General features: G+C 36.8%; 1 protein-coding gene across 1 annotated transcript in view; it reads left to right on the forward strand.

Moving 5' to 3' along the window:
* The first annotated feature begins 38 nt into the window (after nt 1-38).
* The window catches only part of b3glcta (beta 3-glucosyltransferase a), an 88991-nt gene continuing 71391 nt past the window's right edge, over nt 39-17638 (forward strand). Inside the window, exons 1-2 of the mRNA XM_084419533.1 lie at nt 39-249; nt 12680-12726. Of these exons, the coding sequence (XP_084275659.1) occupies nt 60-249; nt 12680-12726 (237 nt within the window). The 5' untranslated portion in view covers nt 39-59. The remainder of the gene's footprint in view (nt 250-12679; nt 12727-17638) is intronic.

Raw genomic sequence — 17638 nt, forward strand, 5'->3', positions numbered from 1 at the left:
TGTTGTAGTTAGCGATGTGGCCACTAGAGGCCGCAGCCGAGGCGCGCGTTCAACAGGAAATGTCCTCGCAAAACAAAAGCTGTGTAATGATCGGCGGGCACTGTAGTGAGTGTTGGATAGAAGATCAGTGCAAACATTCTGCTACAGCGAGCTGGCTGCCTGCGCTATCCGCGCTTCGTATTACTATGCTTCCCATAAACTCTCAATACGGATACAGTGTTGCCCAATATTTCTTGCTTTTGTCGCTTGGTAAGTATTTCTCTACTCATATAGCCTACCAAAATGAAGTTTTTCAGCTCGAGAATCTTACATTTATTTCTTTTGCTGTTTGTTTGAGAAAGGCAGCAGTCTAAAAGGATGTTTACTTCTTTTACTTATGGAAAAGCATATGCTGAGTATAACCGTTATTAGTAACAAGGGTATAGCTATTTTAAATAAGCTGCCACAAATTACACTTCCTTCTTTTTTTGCAACAGCTTTGCTGCTCTGTCAAGTTATGGGGAATGCGTGAGACTGATCTTTACAACTCCATTTGACAGTTGAATGAATTAAACTCCCAAATATTTGAAGGATACGTGCCTTTTCAAACTTATTTGTCTAATAGATTGAATGAATGGCTGAGCTGCCTAGGCAACATTTTGGCCATCATATGTGTGAATGGCCGTTTCAAAAGCTAGAGAGCTGCGTGTAGACCGCATATTTGTGCATTGTAGGTATCATTGATTGTCTCTCGAAAACCTAATGAGCTGCCAATCTTGACAATATTTTTTTGAGCATCATAGGTGTGATAATCTGTCTCAAAACCTAGTGTGCTGCTTGTCTTGACATCATTTTTGGGCAACATGAGTGTAATTTACTTTGAGTAAGCTGCCTTAACCAGAGTATCTGGTTGTCATTGATTAAAAATGAATTGAAGAGAAGGACAACAGTTTGGAGTAGATGCGTGCAAATGTGAAGTATTGTTTAACTGAAACCTTTTTCTTCTCCCCCTTCCTAGTTGAGGTCTATGTGCCAGCCAAATGAGTAATGTTACATGTTTCATACAGTGCACCAATGCAGATAGAGCCATTTTAATGTATTGATCAATGCCTATAAAGACAGTTTAATATGGACATTTGTGGATATTGGGGTCATAAATCAAGCCTAACCACCCGATTGCATGAATTGTGTGTTTCCGTTGCAGTTCATTTAAGATTGTGTATGCCCTACATGCCAGTCACGTAAATGCAATTCAGGTTGTTGGACTGAGCATGCCATCCATTTGTGTTGTGTATATATAGAGCACGTGGGTCCTAATGGGTCTGAACACCTGAACCACAGGCAAATGTGCACTGTCTGATAAGAAGTATTGTCATTGCCCCATATTTTGTCAGTTTTGCCACTGAGGTATAATTTGCTACTTCTCAAAGTGCCTCAATTTGTTTTGCCAATTTGTTGAGATATGTAGAGAAAATAAACTCCTATTGAGGGCTTCTTTTAAATTCAAGAAGTAGGCTATGCTGATAGATCTCACATAACTGTTCATGGAATTATTGATGTGCATTGTGCACGTAAGATATACCTCGTTGTTCAAGAATGAGACTTGTGGTTGCTAATATCTTGAGGAACTGACCTAGTTTTAGTAGTACTTGCACCTGCAGAGTTCAGCAGTTAGGACGACCCCGCTGGTCTGGGGCACATGTGAGAGAGTTTCCAGGTCAGTTGACAGAACCGGCATCTGCTATTTTGGGCTAGTGGTACGTTATCACTACATCCTACATTTTCCGATCTTGCCCATATGATTTTAAAGATCTGGCGGATTTAAACATATCATATCAGTTTAGCTAAGCGACATGCAGTTTTGTCAAAATTGCAAGAATTATTATGATAGTCTCGAAAGTATAATTTGGAATGTTAATTTGAAAGAAAATTACAAACCCATCAGTATTTTTTTTTTCATTTGCCATTGTTTACCAATATAGCCATCATGGAGTTACATTATAGCTCTATTATTTCTGTTAGAAAAACAAAATAATAAATTCAGTATTGGACATTTTGTGACAAAAAACTAATGGAAGACATTATCACAGTAAGATTTTTATGGGAAAAAATACAAAAATAAATATTTTATAAATATAGAAAAAAAATTATTGCAAATCAAATCCTAATTTTTTGTGACGAAAATGTAAAATTTAAAAGAAACAAAAATACTATCTGTAATATTGTTATGATTTTTTTTTTTTAAGTTCAATAAAAAAAATAAAAAAAAAGGGAATAGAATAGTTTTTTTTTTTTTTTTTTTACCCAAATGGAAACATGGCAAATGCAGATCTGAACTACTGTCACAACCAGGCCCAACTTAGCCTGACTACGTCAGACTTCGTACTAGAGATGCGCGGTTGGCGGTTACAGCCGCGGACTCCACGGATAAACCGCGGATCGGGCGGATGACGTGACGAAAAATAATATTTGAATTAAATTCGGGCGGGTGGCGGGCCGTTGAACCAATCAAATGAAAAATATATGTATGCACCAATCAGCGGATGGCGGGCGGGTGCGGTTTTGAAAATTGGTCAAAAACGTTGGTGCGGATGGATGGCGGACGGATGATGAGTTTTGTGATGCGGTTGCGGATGAAATAATAGCCCATCCGCGCATCTCTACTTCGTACTTCCGCTCAATTTCATTTCGCTTCTGTACTCAGTCTGAGACAGCGTCATAGCTTTCCGTTTTCCTCCGGCCTGAAAACAGCCGGCCAATCAACGAACAGAGGGCGGGCTGAGAGCCGTGACGTAGACGCTGATTGTACCGTGGATGCGTAGATTTACTTCACATAATCTGCAAAAGTCGTTCACAGCCATGTTCACTCCGGTATTTCGCTCGATGGTTTTGTTTTCGCATCATACTACATGTGTTTACAGTGGAAGTTAGATGCGGCTGAGCATGCGCATAACACACGCCATAACCAAACGTTATGTGATTGGCTTACGGGTAACCAATGATTTTAAGCTTCAGACTAGCGGCCCCAGGCGGTAAAGAAAACGTTTTTCTATTACGGAACTCCATACTCTATTATTACCTGGTATTGTTACTCTGGTATTACCAGGCTAGGCCCAGCTGGGACTGTGGGGAAAAAATACTGTTGATCTTAAAATATGTTGTATTTTTCCCTGTAAAGAACTTTTTGTGTAAGGGTTTTATGAAGATATGTATGTACGCTATGTCAAGATTATATCAGCGCTGTCCTGCTGTATTATTTATGATGTACAGAATAAAACTTTGAGAAAACATAGGCCTACCTTCTGTGTGAACCTGCAGGCAGAAAGAATGATCAGGCAAAGGCCACTGCGGTTTTGCCCTCAGTCACAGATAAAAACAAAGCCATTTAAAATGCGCAACAAATATGTTGTGTTATGAGTTATACTGCAAGATTTAGAATAATTACAGGCATTTTAAGTCTTTCCCACAGATGTTATTCTGTGCCCATAGAAGTTAGTCCATTGCTGCTCCAGAGTCAGGAGGCAGTTTAAACTAGCAGTTTTGAAAGATAAAAGTGCTGTTTACACCTGACAGTTAAAAAGATAAACACACTCTGACTGTCTGGAAAAGTGACTGTCAAATACAAATCTTAAGGTATGCAGGAATCCATGGATGGCATGAAATCACCTTGGCGGTGTGAATACTTGCGCTCTGTTCTGCTTATCAGTGAGAGGCAGTCTTAGGATTTGGCTTGGGATTGAAAGCCATGGGAGATGGAGACAAACCGGCATTTATGATGAGCAAATAAATGCCAATGCATGCTCGTTTTCTTTTCTCCCAACTTTCTAACTTGCGCTAAAAGGACATCTCTTCTCTTGCTGCGACATCTCTCTTCTCTGTTTACTGGCGTGAGGGCGGGACAACCTGTCACTCACATGAGGTCATAGACAAAATCAAGTCCTGCCCGACATTTTTTGTTGTTGTTCGAGAAGCCGTTTCACTCACATAAACGTCACAACAGGGAAGAAAAGACTGTCGCAACTTGCGTTTCATGTCGACTTGAATACTCAAGAAGGAGAAGTCTGTCATTTCACCGGAAGGTTGAGTTACTGTATGACGTTTTAATTGAAAATTACTATGTGTTGCAAAAATAAACTGAAACATGCAAGATAGAAAATCAATGAATTTTTATTTCATGCCCACTTTAAAAGCCATTCTCAGGTCAGTTTTGAAGAGTGCACAGCCAGAGACATCGTCACACAGTGGGAGATCTTTTTAATAATGAAGTTGTAGTCTGCTCACATCTTGTTGTCATCTAACTGCACTTTCATCATGTTTCGATCTTTTGAGTGATCAATATTTGTCTGTTTAGAGAACTGAAGACCCGTCATATACATTCAACAACAAACTCTTGATGTGATTATCAGGCCTGCCGAGTCCTTTTTGACAGCTTCTTCTCTAAAGTTTTCCTATTTTTTTCTTAGACTGACAGGTCATCAGAAAATCCTTTTCTCTAGCCACCCGCTTCCAAAGTGAGATATAGAGTGATGTGAAAGATGAAGAGTGGTGCTTTTTATTCAAGAGATAAGTCATGCTCCTTTCAGGTCATATTAGTTTCATAGTGCCATGAAATTTTGTGTTTTAAAAGCATTCACTCATCCACTTTGAATGAAATGTCAAGAGAGAGTAGTTCAGGTTTAATACAGCTCACGAGCAATAATTTAAAAGGGATCTCTGATTGACTCATGTTTTCGATTGGATTTAGATTTTGTGTAGTGCTCCTACTGTTTGTGGTACTAATCATCATCACAGCAGGGTCTAGTACTCGGCAAGAGAATTAATACACACCAACAGAATACAGAAGCAGAGAACAGTCTATAACATTCAATGTTATTCAATGGCTGTAACACCATTCAAGTGGCAGTGGTTGGTTTGCAAGTTTCTAATAACTAATGCATTACATTAATATAATTCTCTCAGAACAGCTTTGAGGTCTCCTCTGAGTGCCTATTTGATAAATATCAGTGTGCTTTTGTGATTTATGGAAGGAGTAATGACTAATAACTTGCTTTGTTTGCTTCACACTTGTGAATTTCTGACACTTTTTATACATTCTGTCTTTTGATTAACACTTACAGGTTCATTATCAACTTGCAGAGTATTGAGTACAACAAATGACTTCTCGTACACTCTAAAAATGTAATTAATAAAAAAACGTATCAATATTATCATGTAATTTGTGCTGCTAACCATTGAGGCAGTGAGCATAATGTGCAGGAAAGGTTGTGGAGACCTGGTAATGAAAAGAACTTCAAACACAAAACGGCACGCATGCATGAACAATAAATTTGGCTTCCGGAACCAAACCAAAGTGACTGCTCTCATTGTGACTCTGAGACTTTGGAATCCCATTTCCTTCATATAAAAGCCAATGCTGAGGACAATAGGTTTGTTTCAAATAAGTGCCAGTTACAATTCTGATTCAGGCAAAAAGTGGCTAAATTTGGAAATGTTTGGTTGATGGAATGAGGCAAATTAATGCATTCTTGATGAAATTCAAAACTCCATGTTCACCATCCAAAGCTAAGTAATGCAAATTCCTGTACTTTCAAAGTACATTTGGAGTTTGAGGGAGAACTCAGGGATGCACAATATCATCATCAGCAGCAGCAGCAACAGCAGCTTGTTATAAAGATGTATTCATAAAAATAAATTTTAACAGACAATATTGAATGTTTTTTGTACAGGTTTTTTTTTTTTTTTTTTTTAACTCTTCTTCAAAAGCTCGAATAACACTAAAAACACTGTTAAATGTAATCTTTAGCAAATTTCAAAATGAATATCCATTTTTCATACTGTAGCCTATATTATAATGCTAGTGATGCCTAAAATGACTTGTAGCATTATATAAAGGGGTTATATGTAGAATTCAGAAACCCCTGTCATCAGCGACACCGGTGGCTGTAAAGTAAAATGCAGCCAGCAACCTATTATTGAGACAATGTGATTCAAGGCCACGATATGCTTATGGCGAAGTTCTTTGAATTTCATGATAGTTTGAATATAAAGTATATGGGACATTCCATGTCAAACCAACCAAATTTTGGAAACTTCCCCGGCTTAAATTTGGGATTTTGGTAATATGTTTTTCTGAAGAAAGACGAACATAAATAGTGATGAAAGCCAAAATATTAAATGTGATGGATGTTTGTTTACTGAGTAATCCATTATTTTTTAGAAAATGACAATTTTCACCTGAGATTTGGAGCCAAATTACAGGGGAGTAAAAATGACTTTAGAAAGATGGCAGCATCATTATTTTATTTTTACACAGCTATTAGTTAAATCTGTTGTCTTATCTTTTTTGCATTATATGCATGCAGTGAAAGTCCCAACAGAAATGGGGCACTTCTTTTGTTTTTTGCCCCAAATTTGCATGCCTGTGACTCAAGAAGTATTAAAGATATCTTAATATCCTTTTGGATTCTGTTTTTATCAAACTTTCCTAACCGTCACATCCTTTGGATTTTCCTGCTGAAACATTAAAACTAAAATCAACCGTTTAATGGGGCTATATGTAAGAATATATGTGTTTTATTTTGATTTATTCTTAATCCATTTAACTGTAGGGGAGTTACAGCTATACCCCATTGAGAGACTGATATGCTCAGTGAAGACCAGGCGTCAAAGTTGAAGTTCAATCAGTTTACTAAAGACAAAGTTCTCCGCACTTTCCTAAGGAAAATGAAAATGAGTTGGAAATAACTTGGATAGATATACAGAATTGTAAGAAAAGATGTAAATCCATGTATGTATTTATTTATTTATTTGATATTAATTTATTAATTCCTCTAGCTGTATCAGCCTCAATTTTTAATAGGCCTAGTGCTTTTTATAGTAACATTGGTCATTCAGTTATTGTTTTCTATTGTGTATATGATGAATACTGTATTCAGGCTTGCTGCTGATTTGACATACAAATTTTTTGCATACTGTGTAGCAGGGAAGTATTCATATTTGTTCATAGGAACTGTGCATCAATCTTTCCTAGCAGACTTTGAAATACTTTTAATTACACAAGTACAGCTTTCATCCAAAGCTTCTAATTTCACTAATTTTTCCCATGTTGTTTTCCTTCATCTGAAGGAGCATCTGTTCTTTGCATTTCTCTACTCTAGAAGACATCTGAAAAAATTGTACACAGATATCATCAGTTCAGGCAAATGATTTTCTTGCAGTATTTTATCAAGAATATAGCCAGCAGTTGTTAAAAGCAACACTGGCAATAAAGAAGGGCACTTTATAGTGTAGTTGCCTCAGCGGCCATGTGCAAGCAGAGCTTACAGAGCTGGTAAATGGCCCTCGTGTGTGTCTCTCCCGCCCTATAACATCCTCAGGGGACCGGCATGAAAAGATTGAAAGTTTGCGACAGATGTCAGAAAATGAGGAGTGAACTTGGATGCGTTCCTGCAAGAAGCCAAGGTTTTCAAGCCAAATGTTGCATATTTAATCCACTCTGACAGACTCCAGTCCATGTGAGAATGTAGCCTGCCTTGCTGCTGAGAGAACCACTCTTTTCTTTGTTAAAACCCATTTTCTTATTTATGTGGAATTATTTATTTAAAATTCAAGATGGATCCAACTTTTTTTGCTTGAATATGTTTGCTGAGTGAAACGGTGCTGGTGAATGCGCTCGGCTCTTAATATTAAACACATATTTCTTGCATTTTACAATCGCTTTAATGGCGCGCTCAGGGAGATGTAGTATTATGAGCCTCCCCTATTGCTTTTCTTTTGTGATCCTGTCAGAGCACTAATATGGAATATTAGATTTGAGGTGAAATTGTGATCTATCTTTTTCCGCTATGAAAGTAGTGCACATTAGGGAAGCTATCCTGATGATAGGCAGTACCAATGTTCATTTTTCAACCGTAAACAACCCAATGCTTGGGTGAAACTGTTAGGGGAATTATCTGACAGCAACAGCAGAATTATATATCAGCTCTGGCCTCGGCTCATCCTGCCCACTGATATGCTGAAAATGCCTTGGTTCTTTATGATTCAGCCACAGTGGGAAAGATAATGTTCAGGGCAGAGCAAATCCATCCACTGACATGGGTTATTTATTATTAATGGCTTACATTTTGTAAGAAAGAGGGAACGTGATGTCCCCCTTTAAAGTGTGTTGGAAGATCATCTTAAACATACGGTGGCCGAGAGGTGCAAAACAAATCACAATTACAAAAACAAAATAACAATTCAGAAAACAAAATAACAATTCAGAAAACACAACGACAATTTAGAAAACAAAATAACAATTCAGAAAACACAATAACAATTCAGAAAACACAACGACATTTCAGAAAACACAACGACATTCAGAAAACACAACGACAATTCAGAAGAAAAAAAACGGAAAAGGTAGGTATATTTTGAGAATGACGTACTTATCGCTGAATGGACGAGATACCTGTCAATCAAGAAATTTGTGATCAACTTTGTTTTGCTATGTGAAAATAGAACACATTAAACTTTACTTTGAAGAAGGACATTCATGTGCCGTGATTGTGGACATGCTGGCGACATACCACATAATATTTACTATATTAATAGCAGTGTTGGGGAGTAGTTAACTACAAGTAGCGACGCTACTAACTTAACTACATTTTTCAGTAGCTTGGCAGTAGCTCAGTTGCTTTTTAAACAGTGTAGCTTTTCCAGTAGCTAACTACTTTTTGCAGCAAGTAGCGGTGTAGCGCGAGCAAAAGCTACATTGCGTTTTGTTGTCGAGCCAGCGCGAATCAGCGCGATGCAAGGATATTCTTCTTCTTGTTAGATTACAAACAATTTTTTTGCCATTACCGCCACCTGTTGTTTAATCACGCATCTTGCGGCTAACGGTTCACTGACGTACAGAAGTGGGTTGACACACCCATATTATCCATGATGGAGCAAGACGATATTTGAGTGTTGTGTGTAATAAAACAATACTCTTTGAAATCATAATTGTGTTGCATTGTTTTAAACACTAAATATTTTACTTAAAACATTCCTCAGACACTTATTCAGTTATTTATAATTGTTCAAAAAAATCAAAAGTAGTTTCAATGTAGCTAGCTACTTTTTGATAGTAACTTGTAGTGTAGCTAACTACTTTTCCAAAAGGGTAGCTTGACTGTAGTTTAACTACTTTAACTTACGAGTAGCTTGTAGCTTGTCAAACTACAGTTTCAGAGTAGCTTCCCCAACACTGATTAATAGTGTGTCATGAGTTTAGTATGCCTGAGCACATGGTTAGCATGAGTGTTTCGCGATTAGCGCGATAGCCCGCTATTCATTATAACTGGTCATTATGTCGATGTTATTTGAGTGTATGAGAGTACATGATGTCGTTTCAGTCTTATTTTGTTTGTAAAAAGCATGAGATTAGAGTGTTACTACAGCTGCCACACGTCATTTTGGGGCTAGCTAGAGCATGAGAACTGCACAGAGAGAGTGTTAAATAGCTTGTTGGTCATATTTTTCCTTCTAGTGTGATGGAATGTTTAAAGTCACTAATGTGTACAACGGTCATTACTGTAAAAAAAAGTGATATACATGTTGAGAATGTATGTTTTGAGCTTTTGTTATGCATATTCTCTTATGCTTCATTCTGAGTAAATACACCAACAAAGAAGCCATCACTGCAATGCTCTCTTTTATTTCATTTTTCGACATACCACGACATTAAAAGCTGCGTCGACCAGGACAGTTGTTCGGCTACCGGACAATGTGGTTAGTAAGTTACTTCTGCAGAAGTTGCGTGTTAAACGTGATGACATATGCGGCTGCTGCAAGAACTCGACCCACCAGGGACAGAACAAGGACACGTCGTAGATTCGTTAGGCGTACCTATCACTCCATGGGACGTTGATGGGTACGATTTGTCTCTAGTACTACCGGTACTTCCAGACAGTATCGCTTGATTCCGGTTCTGGCTTGATTGACAGGTATCTCGTCCATTCAGCGATAAGTACGTCATTCTCAAAATATACCTACCTTTTCCGTTTTTTTCTGAATTGTCGTTGTGTTTTCTGAAATGTCGTTGTGTTTTCTGAATTGTCGTTGTGTTTTCTGAAATGTCGTTGTGTTTTCTGAATTGTCGTTGTGTTTTCTGAATTGTTATTTTGTTTTCTAACTTGTCGTTGTGTTTTCTGAATTGTTATTTTGTTTTCTGAATTGTTATTTTGTTTTTGTAATTGTGATTCGTTTTGCACCTCTCGGCCACCGTATTAACATTTGGAAGTTGTTTAACATGAATTAAGTTGTGTGACCATGGTGGTAAACACGGACACCTTTATTTAAATATTAGATAGATAAGCAGGTTAGTTAGTAGTGGTCAGAATGTTGACCACTGAAATGTTTGTCAGTGTCGGCCAGTGTTGGATATCTAGAGATAATAGGGCCAGATTAAACATACTATATGGGCATTTTGCCACATGCCTGTGGGCACTACCAAATTGACACAATGCATTTATAAATGTTTTAATTTATTTAGGCTGCGCAATGGCAAAATATGTATGGTATGGTATATGTTTACTAAGATATTATGCACTACTGTTTAAATGTTTGAGGCTTGGCAAGATTTTAAAAGAAATCCCTGATGCTCACCACGGCTGCATTTATTTGATCAAAAATACAGTCAAATTTGATTGCAATTTGATCACAAGGATCAGTGGCCTGGACCTGGGGGACCGCTGGGGGGTTGGGGGCTTCAGAGGGTCCTTTGGGCAATTGTATGTGATCCTGTCTATGAAAAATCCATGATTTTTTTTTTAATAACAAAATATAATAAATAAAAAATATTGTAAAATATTACTGCGATTTAAAATAAGTCTTCTAATTTAATGCATTTTAAAATGCAATTTATTCCTGTGATGGCAAAGCTGAATTTTCAGCAGCCATTATTCAGTCGTGACTCGTCAGTATTACGTGATACAGTACTTCATAAATAATTCTGATGTGTTGATTTGGTGCTCAAGAAATTCTCAATGTTGAAATAGTTATGCTGCTTAATATTTTGTGAAAATTTCCTCAATGTGACATCCCTAGACTTTACTGTTACTTTTGATCAATTTAATGCATCCTTGTTGAATAAAAGTATTCATTACTTTGAGGAAAAAACAACAACTTTTTAAGTTTGAATGGTAGCCTAATGTATATGACAACAAATGAAAATAATGATAGCAATTGAAACATACATAAAATTGCTAATATTATAGAGAGAGTAGCATTTAACTAAATATTTTGTTTTAAAAAAAGAACTAAAATGCAGGACAGGGACTTTTTAAGCTCGGTTTATTCATATTAAGCATTCCAACAAACAAACTATACATTTTGTTATTTTCCAATGATCCATGGGAAGTGAGCATTTTGATTTAAGCTTGAGCGTGTTGGTTTGTTCCCTGAACTCTGCAAAGCTGTTTGTGCAAACAGTGTGACATTAATACAAATAAAATAAGCACATATATAAAATTATTTATATCATTTTTTTCAGCAACATTAATTAGATCCACAGAGCCACTTGTGCTGTTTAGGTCTAATGAGCTCACATGACCTTTTGGTTCCCTTCATTTATGATTTTGCTCAATGTTTCCTCATTTCAAAGTTAACTTGTTGCCATGCCTAGATTTCTTTCCACTTTTCTCCACGGCTATGTTTACCCATCATCATCTTTTTAACAAGTATAGTTTTCATCCATGTCTACATTAATGAATTTAAAGATGTTTTCACTTAAGCAGCCAGCAGATATTTCTAGCATTGAGCCATTCATTTATGCATATTTAATTTACTTAGCATAACGCTAAGAAACAAAACTTATTTTCACCTATTACTTTTGGATCTTGACACCATTTCTGTTTATGAAATACTCAGAACATAATGCTTGAATTTTTTTCTGCAGGCTTCTCAACATTTTTTGGGGGCATCTACAGAGAACTGGACTCCATAAATAATTAAGTTACAAGCAGGGCCAGGGATAAAGAAGCTAAATAAAATTCAAACCAACTATTGGCCCAGAGGTGTAAACATCAGCCTCATTAAAGCATTATATAAAAGAAGATTTCACAGGTTGCAAATGGACTTGTGAAGTAGCAACAAGCAAATGCCTTTTAACCCTCATATGAGTTAATCTAGAGTTTTAATGCACACTTTCAGGGCTCTGCTCTGATAATGTCACATGAGAAGCGGATAAGTAAAAGGAGCAATTATGAACTGTTCCATAAGGACAGCATAATGGCCAGAAAGCTGTGGTATTCTCAGAAGCCGAAACTCACTCGCAATGATCTCACTGGCACGGAAAGTCATCTCTGCATCTGCCGTTTTGACGCTCGGTATCGATTTTGAGGCTCCTCTCAAAGCGACTCTCTTCTCGGGATCAATGGATATGTAATTTGAGAGAAGCTTCTCCAGCTCTAATGAAAAACTTTGCTAAATACTTGTGGTGCAGAAGTCCCTAAAGGCTGGTACAGATTAAAGGGGAAAAGATTCTCTTCTAATCAGCTGGCTTTTAACTGCCTCTTCTAGATCTTAAAGGAGCAGCACTTAGCCTAACATTTACATTAGAAAGTCATGGGCTTTTAGACCATTGCCTATGTGTTGCAGTTTTGCCAACATGTTAAATGGATTGATGATGGAGTCCTCATTGTTGTGACCTGATGTTTTCTGTTTGATTTTATTCCAGTGCCCCTCATCACTGCAAAAGGAGATGATGTGGAGAGTCACCAAAAGGTAAGGGTTGTGTAACGGCATATGACAGCAGTTTGATTTTAAATGGCAGATCTGTAATCACCTGTTCTTTCGTTTGTTTGCTTCTCATACATGGCTCAAGATCTATCACCCTTTGTACAGGTTTTGTATCTTCAGCAATCAGCACTATAAATGCAAGCTACAGCTATATATTTTTTCTGCTGAAAGTGCACCAATTAAAGCCAAGCATATATATGTGTTTTCCACAGCATGCATGACGATTTTTTTCGTAAGCTTGATTTTGAAGTGGCCTGTCAATATTATAGTAGACATAAATACATTTTTACATAAATAATAGCATTTTGCGACAATTAGGGTTGCGCAATATTGGGGGAAAAAACTGACAATGCAGTATTGTGTTTTTCTGTGATATGGAACAAATACAAGAAGTTTCACCGAATAAATTATTAATTCTAAAATGATTGGAGTGATTTTGTTAGGGAGTGCATCGGCATATAAAAAAAGCCGAAAAAGTACTTTTTACTCTAAAGACTTTTTGTGTGCGTGTGTGTTAGGAAAGGAGGGGTTTAGACAGACTGAATCATTGGATGATTCGTTTGAAAAATGTGGTGATGTGCAGTGTATATTATGAGAAAATTAAACTTTTTTTGACCTTTGATGCATTTAAAACCGTTGTAGGAGACCTCCAAAACAAAATTAGGAACCCTTAAAATAGCACAATAGGGACACTTTAAATCACAGCCTGCGCAATTTGACAACGGCAGTAAGCCATATCAGAATATTGATTTTTATTTATATATATATATATATATACTGGAACGGTCTTAGGCAAATTATGAAAACCACCAAGATGTCAGTAAATTAAAAAGCAGTAGTTATGCATTGGTCAAATCACATTGTAACGTCCATATTCTAGAGTTGAAAGGGTTGCAAACAGAAAGAAAAAGTCAATTTATCAGTTATCTGCCACAACATGCTGTTTATTATCGGTTATTATTGGTGCATCCCTGAGGTGATTTAGTCTCTGCATTTTAATCAATACGTGTTTCTTATTTGGTTCCAGATCCATCTTTAACTTGTCAGGCTGTGTCGTTGTCTTGCAAGAAGAATTACATTGGGTTTGTCTAACTCTAAGGGACTTTGACGGGGGCCTTCACAGCTGAAATGCTGAGCATATGATCCTTGCTGCAAGTGACATTTTTCTCTTTTATTGCGTCAGCCGTTTCTGCTTTCCGCCGATAGGTTTCACGGTTAATGCATTCATTTTCTGGTGTAGCTTTTGTTGAGTTTTAACCAGAAAGGCCACTGACAATCTTGGTCAGGAGAGGGAACAAAGGACAGAGAGCAAGAGGAAGCGAATACATTAGAACGCATAGAATGCTTTAATATGCTTGTGTTTAGACCTTGGACAGGGTTCAGATGTGCTTGTACATCTGGGGTTTTTAGCAATTTTCCTTTTCTTTGTTGATATTTCCTTCTCCTTTTTTCAATCGATGAAATTAAAAGTGAAACGGTACAGTTTGTTAATGTTACCCTCACTATGGTCGAAGGTTCACATGGTTGATTGAGTGTAAAAGTGGACATTTTGATGAATAGATCTCTAGGTCCTTTCAGACGCATGGAGAGGAGAAGAAATAGACATGAAATAGTGGAGATGCCTCTCTTGATATGCACAGCAGGATGACAGGATGGAAAATTGTGCAGGCCCTCCTACTGTTAAATCAATGCTCTTCAAAGACAGCACATCCTTGTGCTCCTGGGGTGAGAGGATTGACTGGTTCCAATCAAGGATCCAAATGAATGTTGCTGTTGCTGTCATTGAAGTTTATCTTTTTCTGCCATTTCTTTTTGTGCATTTAGTAGGACTGTCATTCGCCTACAGTACCGGTTAAACGTTTGGAAACATTAGGCTACTATTTTTAATGTCTCTTATGCTCATCAAGCCTGCATTTATTTAATCAAAAAATATACAGAATACAGAAAAAACATTAAGATTGTGAAATATTTTTTACAATTTGAAATAAAGATTTCTGTGACGGTAAAGCTGAATTTTCAGCATTATTACTCCAGTCTTCAGTCACATGATCCCTCAGAAATCATTCTAATATGCTGATTTGATACAATCAAATGATCAATGTTGGAAACAGTTGTGCTGCTTAATTTTTTATTTATCAAAGAATCTTGAAAAAAGTATCAATTATAAGCAGCTGTTTCCATCATTGATAATAAATCAGCATAGAATTATTTCTGAAGGATCATGTGACACTGAATACTGGAGTAATGGCTGATGAAAATTCAGCTTTGCATCACAGAAATAAATAATATTTTAATATATTAAAATAGAAAACCTTTATTTTAAAGAGTAATAATATTTCACAATTTTTTTTCTGTATTTTTGATCAAATAAATGCAGGCTTGATGAGCATAAGAGAGTTCTTTCAAAAACATAAAAAATAGTAATGTTTCTTAACTTTTGACTGGTACTGTATAGTGAATCGTATATACAATTAGATTAAAAACCATTCAATCCTGTTGATTCTGTTTTATTCTTTTGCAGACCTAACGGCTGTTTTTGATCACAAGAGCGTGTTATGTGTGTAACAGGCTCTGTAATCTCATTCTGTGCTGAATATTCTCAGTCAGAAGATATGATTAAATACATTAGTTCATTTTAACATATTTAAAGGTGCCATGTGTAAAAAAAAATCAATTCATACTCCACATTCCATACCAGATGGGGGCAGTATACCTCCAGAAAGTGTGTCTACTCTATGAATATGACATCTTCAAGCTACTCCCCTTCACCTTTACCAGTGAATATGTTCATATTCGTTTTGTTCATATTACATTTTTATCGTTAGTTTGAATTACATTAATTTGACAGACAGCATTCGCTGATGTTGACCAACGTAACCAGAGCTGCCAACTATCACGCATTCACCGTGAGACACACGCAATTGACACTTTTCACACGCTCTCACGACACACATCAATTTTCTCGCGCACAGAAAAATCCCGAAGCAAAGAGGACATGGAGACCGACAGACTAGACAGAGCAGGTTAGTTATGATATAAAAAAAATCTCAGCTCTCAGATTCTGTCAATTTTATTACGCAATTCAAACAATAAATACCGTTTTGGCGCTTGTAAATGTTACGTGACAGATCCCTAGCGCACGTGAACCGATCATCTCTAGTAGCTAATAGTAAAAAACACGAACACTGTTGAAAGATACAGTAGGCTACAACTTACCGAAATGTATTCCTCATACATAATATCTACCAATCAGTGTTTTTTATCAGCGTGAAGAGGTCAATAACATAGCTGGAGAACAATTATGTCAGATTTACCTCAGGAAAGCCATTTAATAAACATAATATAGGTTGTTATAATAAACAGAAATGTTGCAAGTTCGGAGTCGAACCTCATTTCTTTCATGTCCATTAGTTGTCTCCAGCGATGGAAAGCAGTGCCAATGTTTACTCTGGTTCTGTTCCTTTTTTTATCAGATTTTATTTGCGATTCCGAGCGTGTTTTATCCCTGCAGCGGGTGGGTGTGGTGGTAAGGGTCTCTTGCCAAGGGCTTCAGCCATTCTTCCGCTCTCTTCCCTGAACTGAAATGTAGTAGTGGGCTGTATTTTCCACACGATTGACATCAGGTTCAAGTCATAGACTGTAAAAAATAGGTTCAAGTACGTCCACAAGCCGTGCGAGTTATTCGTGTATTGCAGTTGGGCTGGTGGTGGTTATGTTGCTCGCATACCGCCTCCCATGGCCGAAACTGGTATTACAACACCTGTCTGGCCGTGGCTAGTAATGCTATTGCTAATTCAGGTTGATATCTCTGCAGCACTATAACTTGTCATTTTTTTAATGACATCATCGCCCTTATTTCTTCTCATTCTTTTGATGCGTGTAGCTCATTTTTTGGATATTTTTACCTCAATTTTTACACATGGCACCTTTAATATAATATATAATTAAAATTGAATTAATTGTACTAAATTAAATCACATCAGTACTTCTGTACAGAAAAATGGTGTCACATTTGTTTAACAAAACAGTACCAGAATACAATAATAATTAATATTAATATTTGAATTAATTACTAATATTGTATTAATTTTTCATTTGTTAAACAACTGTGACATTTAGCACCGCATAGTTGTTTTTTTAGTCTGAATTTAAGTGCCTGCAACAAAGTTATATCTATAATGATCGCAGATTTGGCATGTCATCACCACGACACTGTTGCAAAGCATGTTGTACAAAGTCCTTCTCGAGGCTTTTTTCAGGTGTTAGGAGGTTTTAATTATAAATATATCCTAGTTAAAGGTTAGGTGCTTTACAAAATCAGATTACTTTATGGAAGTTTTCTCCGTAATATTAGAAAATAGATATTTCGAAAGATGCATTTTATTTCTCCCATAAAGTGGAAGTCATTGGGGACCAGTGTTGTAAATTTGTACCCCATTAACTTTCATTAAATGGACAAAAACAGTTCTCATTGTATTGTTGTATTCTCCTTCAGAATGTCATTTTTTTGTGTTTCCGGATGTAGTTTAGGGGAATTTTTTGGTAAACTCCCTTTAAAGACCCATAAGTCTTGGGAGACCCTAAAGACTCCCTACATTTTCATTTATTTATTAGCAAGGTCACTATAATAGGCCTATGCGGTACACATGACACCATGTTTGTACAGGACAGTGGTTGCATGCAAATTATGTTGTTGGGCTGTACACTTGTCCTTGATCTTGGATACAGGACAGGGATTACAGTTTGGCTTAAAAATATGGAAAATAATCTACGACCTATAATTCATGTGATTTACAGCACATCCAACGCCTCATAAAAGATACACCAAGGTGCCGTTTTCATCTTCAGCTTTTTAGTCTTGCATGACCTTTGCTGTCGACCTTTTTCTCAAGAACCG

This window comes from Rutilus rutilus, assembly GCF_951802725.1.
Source record: "Rutilus rutilus genome assembly, chromosome: 9".
NCBI lineage: Eukaryota > Metazoa > Chordata > Actinopteri > Cypriniformes > Leuciscidae > Rutilus > Rutilus rutilus.